At 49.0% G+C, this 16715-nt stretch overlaps 1 protein-coding gene across 1 annotated transcript; it reads left to right on the top strand.

The window, feature by feature from the left end:
• The first annotated feature begins 376 nt into the window (after positions 1-376).
• On the top strand, positions 377-11270 carry STC1 (stanniocalcin 1). Its single transcript, XM_009940847.2, is given in 5 exon segments — positions 377-436; positions 438-828; positions 3116-3258; positions 4248-4459; positions 7698-11270. Coding segments are annotated over 5 exon segments (1077 nt in total). The 3' UTR covers positions 7969-11270.
• The last annotated feature ends 5445 nt before the right edge of the window (positions 11271-16715 follow it).

Raw genomic sequence — 16715 nt, forward strand, 5'->3', positions numbered from 1 at the left:
CAGGTACGTCCTCGTCGCCCTTCTGGGGGGCCGAGGTGGGGTGCGGAGCTGACCCCCCACGGGAACGCTCCGTGCCAGCCCCCACGGTACGTGCCGTAGAAAAATGCCCCTTCCCTTCTTCCAAGCTGGGATAACAGCTAAATGGGTGGGAAAATAGATTTTCTTAAAGGGCAGGTGTATTTTTGGGGGTGGGGGACGATTTAGGACTGCCCTGTCATTTCCTTCAGCTCAGTTATCCATAGGAAGTGTGTGTGTCCCCCCTCCCCTTTCCCACCGCCTCTCCAAAGATTAACTTTTGGGTTATTGTTGTTTGGCAGGTACTTTTAATTGGCTGGAAAATATTCTTCCTGCGAAGTTGCAGTTTTCTGGGGCTTGAATGAGTCCGGTCTGCCGTTGGCTCTGCCCAGCGCCTCCGGATTGGCTCGGCAGCCCGCGGGGGGACCGATAAGGGCGGCTATAAAAGCCCTCGACGCGGCTCCTGGTCCCCCAGCCAGCAAGAGCCAGAGGGGCCAGGCAGAGCCCAGCCGCAGCACGTCCCCCAGCCTCGGCGGACTCCTTGCTCTCTCCCTGGGAGCGCGTATCCAGATCCACGTCTTTGCGCAAGCCGAAGTGGAAGAGGAGAGAGAGAGAGAGACACACGCACACATACACCAAAAAAAAAAAAAAAAAACCCACCCAAAAAACCACACTTAGCGGAAACTTGTCAGAGAATGCTCCTAAAGTCTGGTTTTCTCCTGCTGCTGGTGATCAGTGCATCTGCGTCCTACGAAGCTGAACAGAATGACTCTGTGAGCCCCAGGAAACCCAGGGTCGCAGCCCAGAACTCAGGTAACACCCAGCAAGGAGGGCTTTGAGCCTGGACACCGGTGTCTTAAACTGTCTCAGTTATCTCTACTGTTCATTTTTCTTTTTCTTTCCTTTTTTTTTTTCTTTTTTTTTTTTTTTTTTTTTTGCTTATAAACTTAATGGCTGGTAGGAACAAATATTAAATTAAGGGGCTGATTCAGGAGGATGTTGGTGCATAGCTGGAGAAGAAATCTGCTCCTCTCAGGAGCTGGGTCAGGGAACCGATGTGTGATCTGCTTGCAGGATGCAATCCCTTCTCTCTCCTCCTCCCCCATCTACTAAATGAGTTCCATGTACTTCCCCCCCCCCCCCCCCTCCCCTTGCTTGCATGTATCTTTCTCTCTTCCCCAGTTGCAGTCATACTTTGGTGTTAAACCCCTTGCTTTTTAGGAAGTTGATAAAATCCATGAAAATTTGATTGAACCATTGTTCTGCCAAACATCTGTCTGTTCAAAGAGGGGGAGAGAGATCTGTGACTCTGAAGAATGCAGTAACCTAGAAACTGTCCACTGCTAGCATTTATTTTCGAAAACTGATTGCTATCAGTTAGATGGTACCATAAAAATACGGTTGTGACATTTAGCAAACTTGCTTTTACAATGGATAAAAAAATTGCTGGCAAGTCAGCTCTGGATGTCTCTACTTTGTGCACTAGAGATGCTCAGATAAGTTGGACACATTGTCTTGAACAATGGAAATTAAAAATCTGTCTTCTCGTATACTGAAAAGATATTAGGTCTCTAATTTGGAGCTCATTAACAGATGTCTTATTTTAGATCTGCAAGGCTCTGCAGCATTATACTAGGGTGTTTGCTCAATTTCCTTTTGTATTTGGTTGCTATAGAAACATAGGGTCTCACTATTGCACCGTGCCTAAAACAATAAAAGCTTAATGCATACTAAGTCCGCTGAAAGCAAAGTTATAATTTGAACCTGTGGAAACATAATTATGGGAATGACTCGTGCAATGGTGAGGTTATGAACTGGGGAGAGGATGATCTTACCAAATATTTCTCCCTTCAGGCACGTAAGCAAGAGCGGAGAATGAGGAGGGGTTAATTGGGTGATTTTTTTATACATATTTCTTTTTCCTTTTCTGTAAAGATCCTAGGTATATAGATACTTCTTTAGGCTACAGCTTAGCTCTTAATAAGGTGTCTTCTCTTCCACTAAATGCAAATCCTCACTTTCCCCACACCTAGGATCGTGGTGGGAGACACTGGGTTTGCATTTCTTCCTAAAGAATGTCTCGTAACATGATCTGCAAAAGTAATGAATATGCCTTGCACAGACACAGAAGGGGACAGATGTTCAGCTTACCAAAAAAGGTTAATCCCTACTAATTTCAGGGCAATCATGTGGCAATACTGCTGATTCATTGTTAAAATGCATAGTCTCTGCACTAAAAAAGAGGGGGTGACATGGATACCCTCCTGTTCAGACTCACTGCTGCCTCAAGGAGGTTAATTATACATGGTCAGCTCCAGTACCTGAACTTTCTCTGCCCAAATGTCCCTGCTCTTTGTAAATCTTCAGCCATACGACCTTTCTTGGCTGTGCTTGCAAACTGCTGGGTACCAGGTTAGTACTGAGCACCAAGCTGCTCGTTCGAGCCCTTTCTAGTTCTGATAATGGACATGCAAACTAAAATCTTATTTTTAGTTACTTTACGCTTTTTAGAAAGCACCAACCCCTCCAATGCCAGCGAAACCAGCGCTTCCTCACAATAACTGAAAACTTTGTGCCATCTTATTGGCCATCACCATCGCTTCAGTCTCCCTTCCAAGCAAGGTTTGTGAGCCAGATGCTGCCCAGCTGCTCTGACCTCCCTTCGGTCCAAGACCGCGGAGGAGACCTCAACGCCCAGGGCTCTTCATGGGCCCAGCCTCATCACTTCTGCCTTCTTTAAGGAACTCTGAGTAAAGCTGCAAATGCATGCAATCGGAATTGGGGTTGGGGTGGACCTTTAAGTCTCCATCTAGCCAAAGACTCTCAGATGTTGCCTCTCGTTTAATCCGCATGCAACCAATTGAAGGTTTCGGTAGTTGCAGCTTCTGTTCCTCAATTCGCTCCAGTCTGTTGCGTGCCTTCAGTTAAGAACTCCCCTGAGCAGTGCCTCTGGGGTCTCCTCACCACATCTCCTTCCAGTCCCAGAAAGCAGTAAGGCTGCTGCTTGACTGCACTCGAGCAGGACTTGATGCTGTGCTGGAGAAGGGCTTGCTTGGCGGTGTCGGGGAGTGTAATGCCGTGCCTGTGCCTCTCTCCGCAGCCGAGGTGGTTCGCTGCCTGAACAGTGCCCTCCAGGTGGGCTGCGGGGCCTTCGCCTGCCTGGAGAACTCCACGTGCGACACCGATGGCATGTACGACATCTGCAAGTCCTTCCTCTACAGCGCTGCTAAATTTGACACTCAGGTACGGTACGAGCAGAAAGGGAACAAGCATAATGCCTCTCCGTTAGAGCTCCCTTTTCATGCCCTGATTCAATAAAGTGCTTTTACAAGTCCTGCGGCACGAAAGCACGTGCTTAAAAGCTTTGCTGAATGGATGCCTTAATTTCTCTGTCCTCGTGGAGGTGGGGTCTGTAGAGGTTTAACCCTTCCCTTCTTGCAGCCCTTCCTGCTGCTCAGCTACTCCTCTGAACGACAATTTTGGGTTTTGGCTACAAATGCATCGTTCAGGGCTCTTTTCTACAGTACATTTTCCACATACTGTACGCTATGTGTGAGGACTTGGCAAGGAGCGTTCTGTGGGGCGGAGAGCTGAGTTTCCTCTTCAGGAGGAAATATAAACGTTCTTATAACAAAGTAAGTCTTCTGACTGTGTGACCTGGCACAGGGCTGGGATTTGAATTGGAAGTCCTCAGGCCTGGGAATGCACGGCCAGATCAGCTTCTCCAGAGCGGCAGCTGCTCGCAGGAGGATAAATAGGATAATATCAGCGGACCGTGGCTCTGCCAAGGGCCCTTTTCCTTCCTACTTTCTTCCCAAAACGTGCACGGCCCCTCATCCCGTGCCCTCCCGCTCCCGAGGACAAACTTCAACGCTCTGCAAGCATCTCGAGGTCTGGTGAAGCGGGTGGTCCGGCTGCCTCCCCGAGGGCAGGACTGGCCCATCACTGGTGCTGGCACTTCTAGGTCTGTTCATGCAAAGACTTCCAGCACCTAAATCTTCTGGGAACAGGAGCTGGCTGTTGTCCCCGGACTGAGTGCATCCCAACTGAAACTGCCGTGACTAGAGCTGTGCAGTGATTGCGAGTTCCCTGCTGTGCTTGGTAAGGGACCGCCAGCAGGTCTGTAATTGCAGCAAGGGTAATTAACAGCAGCCAGCCCAGCGAAGTATCCGTCAATACATTCCTTTCTATGAAATCTCTTGGAGTTTTAAGTTTTTTTCTTCCGTTTCCAGGGAAAAGCTTTTGTGAAAGAAAGCTTGAAATGCATTGCAAACGGGGTGACGTCCAAGGTGTTCCTTGCCATCCGGAGGTGCTCCACTTTCCAAAGAATGATCTCCGAGGTGCAGGAGGAGTGCTACAGCAAGCTGGACATGTGCGGCATTGCGAAACGAAATCCCGAAGCCATCACGGAGGTCGTCCAGCTTCCCAATCAGTTCTCGAACCGGTACGTGGAGCTTTCCTCAGCTGAAATGCATCAAATGCAAAAATGTGAAGCACAGAGAAAGAAATGCGAGGAACCGAGCTGACTAACTTCCTACAAGTCCTCATACAGCTTGGCCTAAGTAACGCTCTCTGCCTTTGCAAATCCTTGTGAAGTTTTACCAGCATTCTTCTGATTCTCTTTTTGGTAAATACACTTATAAACATCTCCAGAGGAGAATCATAAAATTAACTAGACATACATTACTTGAAAGCCTGGAGTTTGTTTAATTGTTAGTTCTTTTCGTTTGAATGCAGTATAATGGTAAGCAGAGCTTTTAAATACCAAGCCAGCTTGATTAGTAGAGCATCTCTGGCATTTTGAGCACTTCAGAGCTTTTCAACCTATTGTAACTTCATTCACTCCTTCAGACTGCAGCCATGCCCTTCCTTGGGTTCGTGTGGCACCTAGCAAACATGGCCTTGCCCTCTGGCTTACCGTGGCAATGTGAAGAATTAGGAAAGCTGAAAGGGAACCAGCGAACACGCTCCCCTAGAACCTGATTCTGCCACGATCTGGTAGTTCATATTTTTAGGGGTAGTTTGGTCTTCTTAATGGTCCCTTCTAGGGTTATCTTCATCCCTGTTCCTTCTTAATAGCAAAGGCTGCCTGCAGAAATGGGCACGTCACGCTGCTCTCCGGTGCCTTTATCCGAGCACTGAGCTGCCCTGTCCCCATCCTCCAAGGACAAGGGACAGAGAGAGGCTTCAGGGAGCTGCTGCAGTCTGCGCAGACACGCTGCAAGGGCAGGGATTTCTTCCTCTAAATCCTGGAACAATCCATGCTGAGTCTTGTGATGGGGATAAAAGGGATCTTTTCAAACAGTTTGAGTAAATATGCTCTAGAATTTGAGCGCAAACAGACCAAGCTGCAATTCAGTATGTTGGCTGGCCGTGGCGATGCTACAGCTCCTCTGGGGTGGCTGCTTGACTTGATCTAGCACTATCCTAAGCCTCCAGACCTACCCTAGGACTGGTACGCAAGTGATCAAGAGATGTTGCATCTCTGACCAGCATAAATTTATTATAGAACACTCAGTTGTAGATATTATACCCAGAAAATTACACTTGTGGGAAGGTGAAAATTATACTTGTGTGGTCTTCCCTCTCTTCCCCCAAGCAAATTTGGAAGAGGTTTGCTGCAGCGTTCCCCTGAGGGCTGGGATGAAGAGCAGGCAGCCCTGCGGCATCAGTGTTTCACAGGCTAAAGGAGCAGCTCGGGTCCATAAGGAGAGCAAAGGAGCCCTTGGTGAAGGGGGGACGCGTGGCCGCTCGAGCAAGGGAGGACGCAGCGAGAGCAGCAATACGTGCTGGGGACGTTCCTCTCCAGAGGACCGAGCCTGAGCCGGCGTCTCCCGAGGCGGGGGGAACTCCTCCCCCCCAGGCACCAAGCCTTGTCGAAGCCAAAGGATATTATGACATGTTGAGTAACAAAAGCAGCAGGATTTCCCAGCTAATAGTTTACATTGAGGTCTCCTAAAGCATCCTGCTTTCCCAGCCCCTGTCCCAACATAGCCACAGAATAAGAATGTGCCACTTGGCCTGGGACACTGAGAGGAAGTAGTTAAAGGTCATAGCATCTTCCTGCGATTTAATCTCGTGGCAGGAGCGGGAGGAGAGGAAAGCCTTGTTGCCTTTGCTTGCCGTCTAGCTACCGCAAGGCACTGGTGAGCTGTTTGATTGCAGTTCCAGCTATGGAAACCACCGAGCTGTGTTTGTACGAAGGAGGTGCAGGCAGCGCGGCGGAGGAAGGTGGATGGGATCGGCTCCTCCTGCCCTGCTGGGCTGGGACTGATTAAAGCTGGGTGTGTGGCTTGCGCAGATGCATTCATCATCAACTACTGTGCACGCTTCGGACCTTAATACTACCTCTGCCGAGCTGTGCTTGCACGGTGCTCCACCGTGCCAAAGCCTGGTCCTGCTGTACTTCGAGCACAGCAGAAACTTTGACCTCACCTGACCTCCCCTGGCTGTTCTAAAGGCCAGAGCGGAGTGTTAGGAAAAGAGTTTGAATGTGAACTCGCATTTCCCTCTTCCTTCCCCTCCTCCACCTGCAGGTTATTCTCTTCTCTGCTCCTGTGGAAAAATGTCACGGTGACCTTAAAGGCTTAAAATAAGTTCCCCGTCGTCCTTTCAGGCAGAAGTAGCCCAGGAAATATGGGACTGCTCCTCTTTTCCCAACTTTCTCGCCCTGCGAAGATGTTCTTTCGTACGGTGAGGTCCCACTTGCCAGCTTTGCTCGCCCTGCCCGAGCCAGCCGTGCCCGCGGGGCTGTGCTCATTCTGCCCCAGCCCCGCAGAGGATCGTTCCTCTGAGCACTGTTCTCCGCTCAGCTCAAGCAGCACTGGGGAACCAGATCAGCACAATTTCCTGGCTCCCTCCTCGAGCAAGGAATGCGGACTCCAGGCTGCTGGAAGGCCAAAACGCAGCAGCAGGCTTCAGAGGAGGTGGGCACGCAACAGGGCAAAGCAGAATGTCCTCACTTGTGATTTAGCACAAGGTCAGCTTGTTGGAAGCGGCAGCTGATTGTGGGTCCGAAAGATCTGTCCCCAGGGGAAATGTGCATCCGTCAGGCTCCGACTTGGACCGAGCTCGCTTCTCCCACTTCTAGCCCCTTGCCAAAGGCTGTGCGTGGATGGGAAGGGAGAGGGCACGAAGGCGATGGTGCCACAGGGACATTCATAGGAAGGGTCGTACTGGCTCAGACCGGTGGTCTGTATGGTCTGCCGTTCTGTCTGGTGGCGGGCAGTGTCTTTCTGTTAGAAAGATGGAATGAATTTTCTTCCTAAAGCTCTAGAAACTCAGGTTTAGTGGAGAGTAAAACACACACCCAAGTCCACTACTAGATTGTCTTAGCTCCTCGCTCTCACCTTCTTCCCAATCCACTCGAGTAACACCAAAATCACTTGTGCTTGCAGCCTTCCCTTGCAGAGCTGGAGCAGCTGCTCACCGAGGATGACTACATTAGAAGATCCTTCTGCATACCACGGGCACAGCAGGTCCAGGGCACTTGTTAGATGCAGTGGGAATATGTACATTGTACACTGTCAAAAAAATCAATTTCAAACACACCCTGAATGACTTAAAAATTCTGATTCTTATCGTTTTTTTGCTTGGTCTCCTGGCTTGAGATTGGCTCTTACCTTGTTTCTTTGGTCTTGCTGGGAGATGCCTTGGAATAACGGATGGTAACTCTCATGCAGGTATTACAACAAGCTGGTGAGAAGCTTGCTGGAGTGCGATGAAGAGACTGTCAGCACTATCAAGGACAGCTTGATGGAGAAGATCGGGCCCAACATGGCAAGCCTCTTCCACCTGCTGCAGACAGATCACTGCGCCCAAGGCCACCCGCGCGCGGACTTCGCCCGGAGACGCATCACCGAGCCGCAGAAGCTAAAACTCTACTTGAGGAACCTCCGAGGTGAGGGCACCGTCCCGGCCCACGCGAAGCGCAGCTCTGCCGAAAGCGCCTGAGGCCTCGGGGGAGCGACAATGGGTGTGTAAGGGATGCTAAGCACTACCAAAGCTGAAGTCTCTCTTCTAGAAGAGTAATGCACCCAAACCAAGTGTACTGTAGCTAGTTTTCATAACAACTAGGAACTGGTTTTAGATTTAGTCATTAATATTTTCTATTCCTCTCGAACAAAACTTTTGCATGGGTCTGTGTTCAGTGTCTCAGCTTTCCCGCCGTCAGAACGTCTCCATCTCTTTTCTTCCCCACAAAAAGACACCCCAAACAATCTTAGTCTTAAATATAACCGTACAGTAGTCAGGCCTTCAGACGCCAACCTCTAAACGTACTGTAGCGCTCACACCATTGAAGTCTGAAGATTTGGCACCGAGGAGAATGGCTCATTCTCTCTCGTAGTGAGCTGGTAGGCGACGATAGATGCACTAATAACTATTGCACATCCGAAAGATGTCAATGGAATTCGTGTTATGAATCTGTGCTGGCCATGGACGAATATGAATGTCATATTCCTGGTCCCTTAGTGTCATACAGTCCTAGTCCTTCCAACAGAGCTCCGTTAACCTTTGGATTTACCCAGCCCGCTAGCTGTGGATGATTCTAGTGACCGTGACCTGGCACCACAGTGCAAAATGAGTTAAAACTCCCCCCCGCCCCGGCCCCGACACACACACCAAATCAGGAAAGGAACATTTTGTACTACGGAAATGATGAAAAGAGGTGCCAGTCTATGGTTGGAGCTAGTCAGGTTACATAATCTTGCATTGTATCTAAAAGCTAACATCTATGTACTGTATTTAACTGTCTAAAGCTTTAAAAGAAACCTAACAAAAACAAACCCTGTCTTAAGACTAGAGTATTAAAGGTCTTGCTCTAACTGTGGTATAAATAGTTTTAAAATCTGTCATGTACTGTACATAAATTCCACGAGAGTCTGCTTAAAAGGAGCAGAATATAAGAAGTTTATTGCATAAACTTAGTTTTGTAAGTTAGCTATTTCTTTTTTCCTGGAAACAGTATCTCTGTCATATTCAAGAGTTCACATTCTACTCTATGGCCTTCTTATAATGGAAGAGAGAAAGTGTTCAGGACAGAAACTAGTAGGACAGGGCCAGAAACAAGCCTCTCTTCTCATACTTTAAATGGATTTTAAAAAAAAAAAAAAAGTCCAGACTGGCCAGTCCTGTCTCCAGAGCTGCTGTGAGACGTGGTCCTACCCGAGGCACCCGCGCTGCTGGAGAGCCGTGTGGGGAATTCTCCGATGGCTGACAAAAAGCTGCTTGGGGCTCTCATAGCTGCCGCGGGGGGAAAAAGTTCCTTTAGAAAGCTGATTTCTGGGGAAAGGCGGGAAGATTCCTTCCATTCTCTGAATCTTCAGAAGCAAAGCGCTGCGCCTGCCTTCGGGAGGAAGGACCCACGCGTTCGCGCTCTCCGCTCTGCCTTTCCCCCCCGGCAGGCTCTGCGAGCCCGGCCCCCCAGCGCCGCGCTCCGCACCGTAGTCCGGCCGGGCGCCGGTGAGCCAAAAAAAGCCCCAAAGTGGCTTGTGATCAACCAGGCCAGTTCCACGCTCCAAATCTACCCCGTCAGAGTCTCTAACTGCAGAGTTAGAGAGCTAATAAAGGAGGGATCTATTTTTCTTTTCAAAATCTAAAGCAATATAACTTGTTTGTTTTCTTTTTTTTTTAAAACCACAAAGCCTTTAAACAATAACTTGCTGCTAATATATTGAAACCAGATGCAGTGGCAGCATTTCTAATATTGCTGTCTTCATTAAATGTAGCCCAAAAGTGCTGTCGTAAAATTGTAAGCAGCAAAAAATGTTGCTGACAGTAGAGGGTTGTTGTTTTTTTTTTTTTTTTTTTTAATACTCCGAATCGTGCTGTCCAGGGCAAGCGAGACGCGATATTGCTCGTTCTTAAATCACAGTCAGGTATACAGAGTCCAACACAGAGAAGTTCTGCAGGGTGAAAACCAAAGGCCCCTTGAATATCCTGACCCTGAAAGTTTGGCATAGGCAGGGATCCCAGAGCCGGGCACCGCACGTCGCTACACCTCGCGCTGCTCCGTGAGGAGACGGGGATTGCTAACAGGGAAGTCTGTGGGGGTTGTGCAGCAGGGGTGTGCGGCTGTTTGGGGAAAGAGCGGCAGAAAGGTCTTTACCTGGCTGGAGGCAGCGGCCAGGCGCCCGCCCGGCTCTGGGCTCTGCGGGGCAGCTCCTGCTCTGGGTGCCCACGGCCTCGCAGAGCGGAGCGGGGCTCGCTGAGGACATCAGCAGCCACCATCCTCCACGGAGATGCTCCTCACGGCGAGTGGCTTCTCTGTTGCTTCGTGCAGCCGTTTCTCTGAAAACCCAAAAAAGGTTTATCAAGCTGATTTGGGCTGGGGAGGAGGGCTAAGCTTACCCCAAACCCTCTCTTTTTGGGTTCTCAGAATCAACTTTTTCCAGCTTGTTGTCCCCTTAATGCGGGTGGGAAGAGGACTGGGAAATCAGTTCGTCCCGCTTCGATCTGCTCTGGCATCACGGGCAAGCATCACCCATGCGCACCAAAGCTTTGCCTCTGGCACGGGCACCCACTGCTGCCCCGTGGCGGGGAGAGCCTCGGCCACACCGCGAGAGTTCTGCGCTGCTCTCACGTGTCTCTATTCTTTTCCAACGCCGAAGCAGCAAGGAAGGCCAAGCACACGTCTGTAAAATCAGCAGGCCTGGGGTTCACCTTGCCCAGCTTTTGCCGTCCGGCCAAAGCTGGTGGTTCCCAGCTCTCCCTTGTCAGGGAGGGGACGCGGAGGTGGGAGAGGCGCTGCCCAGCGACGGGGAAGGGCGCCTGGCTTTAGATGCTTTGAATTAGGTGAGAGGGATCCCCCCGGGGATGGGGAATGATTTTCAAGATGAAGTCCAGCTATTTCACGTTTTATTTAATCTCTAATGCTTTATTTTTTTAATCTTGCGTTCACTGCGAAACGATTTCTCTTGGGGGCGGGGAGGGGCTTATCTAGAAATGTTTGCATGATTCTCATTGTGATTTGTTTGCACTTTAGATGTTTTGTGCCATTATAAATTTGCATTATGTATTTATAATTTAAAGATACTTAGAAGGGGGAGAGAGTTTGGGTTTTTTGGTTTTTTTTGCTGAGTACTGGAATAAACAGTGAGCATATCTGGTATATGTCATTATTTATTGTTTAAATTACATTTTTAAAGCTCAGTGTGTTCGTATAAAGGTTATTTGAAACATATCATAGTAATGAGAAAGATGCAAGTTATTTTCTTTGCTTATTTTTATAATTAAAGATGCATAACATAATGAGGCCTATGTTGGATTTTCTTCTGCAATGAAATAAAATGTCAAATTTAAGGGTTTTTAGTGTCTGATTCTTTCATTGAACCTTCCTGTGACTGCTGCCGGTGGTACTACCAGCAAGCAAGCTGTTGCACTTACCGTCAGCTGAGCCTCGTAGCTTTTACCTCTGTTCTGGACACTGAATATCTCGGGTTCGGATCCTGCAGCGTAGGTGGTGCGAAGCCAGAGGTTCATCGCACTCAGCCTTCACCCCTTGATGCTGCTCGGCTGGAGAAAGAGAGGAAGAAGAGGGGGGAGTGCAGAGTAAGTAGTCCCTGAAGTAGCCTTTCGTTGTCTAGACCACCACGCTGAGTATCACCAGAGCAATCCTCCGGCTGCGTTTGGTCTGACCAGAACCTCCGATCCCGGGCCCCGCAATGCCCGAGAGCAGCTGGAAACCCCCGGGCTGGTCAAGCTCTTGGTGTGGTTCTCTCCGACAGCGGCCTGACCTTGCAGATTGTGTCTTATTTAGGCAGATAAAAAAATTAAGGCAGAGCTATATTTTAATGAATGCATCCATAACAAAGTGGCAGGAAAAAGAAAATACATTGATTTTGGCTTTGATGTACATGTAAATGTGCGTTTGCACTTCATTCAGGAAATCTCTAATTTCCAGTGGAAGATCAAAAACCATTTAATACTCGTCAGAGGAAGACTGGCAGACTAATTCGGTCTTCTTACTCCACAGGCTGCTGCAAAGTTTAAAAAACTATTTCCCCCCTCACGTTAGAGTAAGACTTGTCCAAGACAAGCAAATAATAAACACTAGCAATGCAAATGGGTAAAAAAAGAAACCTCTTCTGCCTACTTGGTTTGCCCTGCGATGTAGAAATGGCTTTCAAAAGGGGCTGTTAAACCTTTGCTTCCCTTGAAATCCCTTTTTAGTTGAAAGCAAAGCTCATAATGAGGGATGGTAACTTACTAATATCAGAATTCATCATTTACAAGTCAGCTGCTGTGGGTCACAGCACGGAGAGTCGATGAGCCGGAGCAGCTCTTGCCATTGCTGCAAGCCAGGGCTGAGATGCCGAGGGAAGACGACCTTCCCCCAGCTCCCTTTTATTGCTGTTAACTCGCAGGGGGTAACGAGCTGCCCCCACCCACTTACCTTGGTACCGCCTTGGGACTTTGCCCTGCTCCCGGCTCCAGGTGAGCTGCGTTCTTCCAACGGGAGCTGAGTTAACACTTCGGAAAAAGGCAGCAGGGGCAGTTACGCACCTCACCCGCTCTGATTAGGTTTCTCGTAAAATCCTTTCCCCAAAGGAAAAAGTTAAAAGCAGAAAGGATTACTAAGAAATGTCAACGTCGCTGCGGGAACTGAGGTCAGCTGGGTTTCCAAAGGAACCCAAACCCAGTTCCCATCTATACACAAGCCCCACAACAAGTGCCACTGTCACCCGGCGTGCCCCAGGTCTTAGGAATGGCCGTCACCCTCTGCTTTTCCGTTAGCAGGAATCCCCAGATCGCCTGTTCCATGTGTGCGTCCGCTCACCTGCCTGAGAACCACTGGCTGCGAAATAACCCCCTCGCGCCCCACCTTCTAGGAGCCAAAGCAGCAAAGGGAACAACGTTCAGTTAGAAATGATCAACAAATTTAGGGCTAAGCAGTGAATTATACACAGCTAGAAACAAGTCCAGTGAATATTTCTGCTCTTGCAAAAGGGTGCCTTGGAACTAGTGCAGATGCCAGGCTACCAGAAGCTGGCTTTCACAGCTATTCTGTAATTGATAACCCCTACGAAATAATTACTGTCAATACAATGCACTATTCATATGAACTCTTCATAAATCTCAGCCTGTATGGCTTCCTCGTCAGCAAACCATGCTCTAAATGAAATTGTTCTTTGAGAATTTGAGGATTTTGCCAGCCCAAAGCGCCTCACCCCAATGCATTGAGTCGCTGAGAAATCTGGACATTTCTATAATAATGCCACGCAAGAAATTCTTTTGTGAAACCCTGCGAATTCTGGGTTGTTTTTTTTTTTATTTCTCCCCTACGCTCCCCCGAGTACCAAAACTCGACCCCAAAATGAGAGGAGTAAATGACACGCCAACGCTCCAGCACGGTCCGAAGCAAGATCGCCTCCGCTCCCCCAGAAAGCGCAGCGCTAGGAGTGTTCCTTTCTCCTCCCAAATTCAGGACCGACCTTGTGGTGGGGACTATGTATCCTATAGATAAATAAGTCAAAAATTCATCTACCCAGCTTATACAGCAGGCAGCACGAGCCAAGCAAAGTTCTTTAAAAAGAACAAAGGTGTTAATCGGGCTGTTCAGAGGGTATGATTATTTTATTATTATTCTTCTTATTCTTCTTCTTATTATTATTATTAATATTAATATTATTATTATTATTGGAAATCTCATGGGAAATTTTTACCTGGCATCCCCAACTGCAACAGTATTTCTGAAGTGCTAGAAAAAAAAAATGACATGTTCAGACCAGTGCTAAAGACCAGGGGTTTTTGATTTCAAAAAGCCGGCAGCAGGGGTCTGACCAAAACAGCCACCCCGGTGAAAAGGCGCTGCAGAAAGCAGCTCCGAGGAAAGGAACTCTCGGCTCGACGACGGCGGAGAGCTCGGGGCGTGAGACAGTCCTGGCTCTCACCTTCAAATGGAGCAAACAGAGCAGGGGTTAATTTGGTTTGGCCGAGGCCCAAAGTACCTGATTGACTGATGGTCTTGTCTTGTCCCTTTCTTTTTTTTTTTATAAGTCTCATTTCAAAACAAGGGGAAAATCATTTCAGATTTTCCTGGTCCTCACCCTTCCTGCTCGCTTTGCTGCTCTGCGCGAGGGGGGATGGAGAGAGACGGAGCGCGAGCAGGGGCGGAGGAGTGTGAGCTTTGGCTCCGCCGACGACACCGGGCAGAACGGCTGGGAGTGAAATTTGGGAACAGACTTCACTTCCCGCCTCCCGTGAACTTAGAAAAATAAAAAGAAAAAAACACCAAAACAAAACCCTTCCACAATATAATAAAGGACATTGTCTTGGCCACCGTGATTCAGCCGGTACGACCGGGAATATGAAAGAAGTCTAAAAAAAAGTGCAGTAGGATGCTAAAAATACAATCAAAGTGCAAACAAATTGGCTCCGCAGTAGTCGTTCCCATCGTGCGAGGTTTGATGGGTGAGAGGCAAAAGGAAAAGGCAGCAGCAACTCGCATGGATGCCGACTTCATCGTGTTAGGAACCGGGGAATTTGCCGTCGCGGGATCCTGAGCTACACAAATGCAGTCGAGCTTTTCACGTGTTTCAGTGTAAAGCAATGGCCAGAAATTATACTGATGGATTTTTGGAGGGGTAACACTGCCTGAAGTCCCTCTCCTTCCGGGGCCTGGCTGGAGGGAGGGATACTCAGCATTACAGAAAACTTACGGAGAATGTTGTTGGACATCACGAGCCACTCACAAAGATCACTCTCTTCCAATAAACCAAGGAGACGCCTCTTCCCCACCTCGCTCGCAGCAGGCAAACCTGGATTCTCCAAGGCTGGGTCCTCTTCAAAAGGGCCGAATTGGGCTTTTGCGATAACGTCAGAGCATCGCAGCTGTGAACCCCCCTTCCCGCGGCGACGGAGCGGGATCCGGAGCGGGATCCGCGCTGCAAGCGGCTGCAGAACCTTAGGCAGAATATACCTTCGAGACACACGGGAGGTTTATTCCAGACGACAGCTGGAAAAACTAGTAAAACCTGTATGAGCTCATGGGGGGGGAAATGTCATTATTTTCACACAGACAGGATTTTTTTCTCCTTTTTTTTTTTTTTTTCCCCGCTTCGTTTTTTTAAGCAGACTGAAATGCCAGGAGAGCCCAGGCTGCGGCTACAAAGGATGATCCCCAATACCTGCGCCCCCCCGCTTCCCCCTCCAGCCCTTTTCCCAGCTGGGATGGATGCTGCGGGTCCAGGCACACAAAACCCAGCCAGTCATAATGGTTATTTAAGGAGAAAAAATCATTTTATGGAAACTGTGTTCCCTGTATTCACAAGCTGGGAGAAAATTCCACTTGGTTCCTTTGAATTTCCTTCAGGGTTATTTTTCATCTGCAGGCTTGGAGCGCTTTGTGCTGTGAAAACAAATCCCTGCTCCTCTCTCGATGTGCTCTTTGGCTTGGAGCAACCAACCAGGCTCAATAAAATCAGCAGCCATCTCCAGCCAGTCGTGCCGAAACCCCAGCACGATTTTGCTCTCAGCCGGGGAATTTCGACAGTCCAAACCAGCAGAAAGAGCCCAGCTATTTATTTTCATTACTCTGCTGATAATTAATCCTAGAATTTTTTTTCAGGACTTTTAAAAAAAATTCTTTTTCTGAGCCGTTGTTTGCTTAACTGTTTCACATGTGTTTCTTAGAATCCCTTTTTTTTTTCTTTGCTGGCCTTGGTTTTCATGGGAATGAGGTGTCCGTCTGTGGGACTCGAGTTCACATTCGTGGCTAATTATCTGAAAAAGGTCCCTTTGATGTTTTCCTAAATACGCCTTTATTCATACGGCCACAGCAAGGAGCACGGCCCCATAGGGTAGACTTGCAGAGAAGCCACAAGCACGAAAATCTAAAAAAATAAATCAATCTGAAGAAGAAGAGAAGAATACAGATGTTTTCTTGGGTTTATCACTCCTCCATCACGTTTGCTCACTCCAGTGGTCCCACGCACAAGTTTCCACCAGCACTGCTCAACTGCCTGCCCCAACAACCCTCCCCTTCGCCCGCCGTCTCCCGGCCGGGCAGGACCCGCTCCTGCCATGGGGCCGTGGATCTTTCCTGCCCGAGGTAAATCTTTCCTTCCTCTGGGCGAAGACGGTGTCCTCAGGAAGACGGAAGGAGGAGGCTGAGCGTCCCGGCAGCTCACGGAAAAGTGTGTGACTGGCTAGGTGGAGCCGCCATCGGTGAGTCAAGAGAGTCCCAACGACGCACGAGTGTCTTCCTCCTCGTCACTCGCACGGGTGCCGGTGGGGACAGACACCCGAGCCCCGCTGACACCGTTAAGGCTTTGATTGATGGAGCTGGAGCAGGCAGATGTTTTATCGCTGCATCAGAGGAAAGGGCTCCGGGCAGATCCACCCACGGGGCCCCCTGGGGAGATGCACCAGCCCCGGAGCTGGATTCCCAGGTCAGGGAGCAAACTTCCCTTAAGGATGGGGAGTGGTACATTCTGGCCGAAAAAATGAGATTACCAGAAGGACAATGTTGGTTTTTCCTCTGGTGTGGAAAGGCATTCTGCTCTGCTCCCAGCATTGTGTGGCTTGATTCTTCCTAGGGGTGCATTTGGAGTTCACGGAGCCTGACGCTCACCCCATCGTTAGGCACTAAGCGGAGTCAAGTACGAGGGACCTTTTGCTCGAAGCCTCGGGGCCCCTCGGCACTCCAGGGAAGATCAGCATCCAGAGGAATTTTCCACAAATACCCGGGATTTTCCTGG

This window comes from Opisthocomus hoazin, chromosome 28, assembly GCF_030867145.1.
Source record: "Opisthocomus hoazin isolate bOpiHoa1 chromosome 28, bOpiHoa1.hap1, whole genome shotgun sequence".
NCBI lineage: Eukaryota > Metazoa > Chordata > Aves > Opisthocomiformes > Opisthocomidae > Opisthocomus > Opisthocomus hoazin.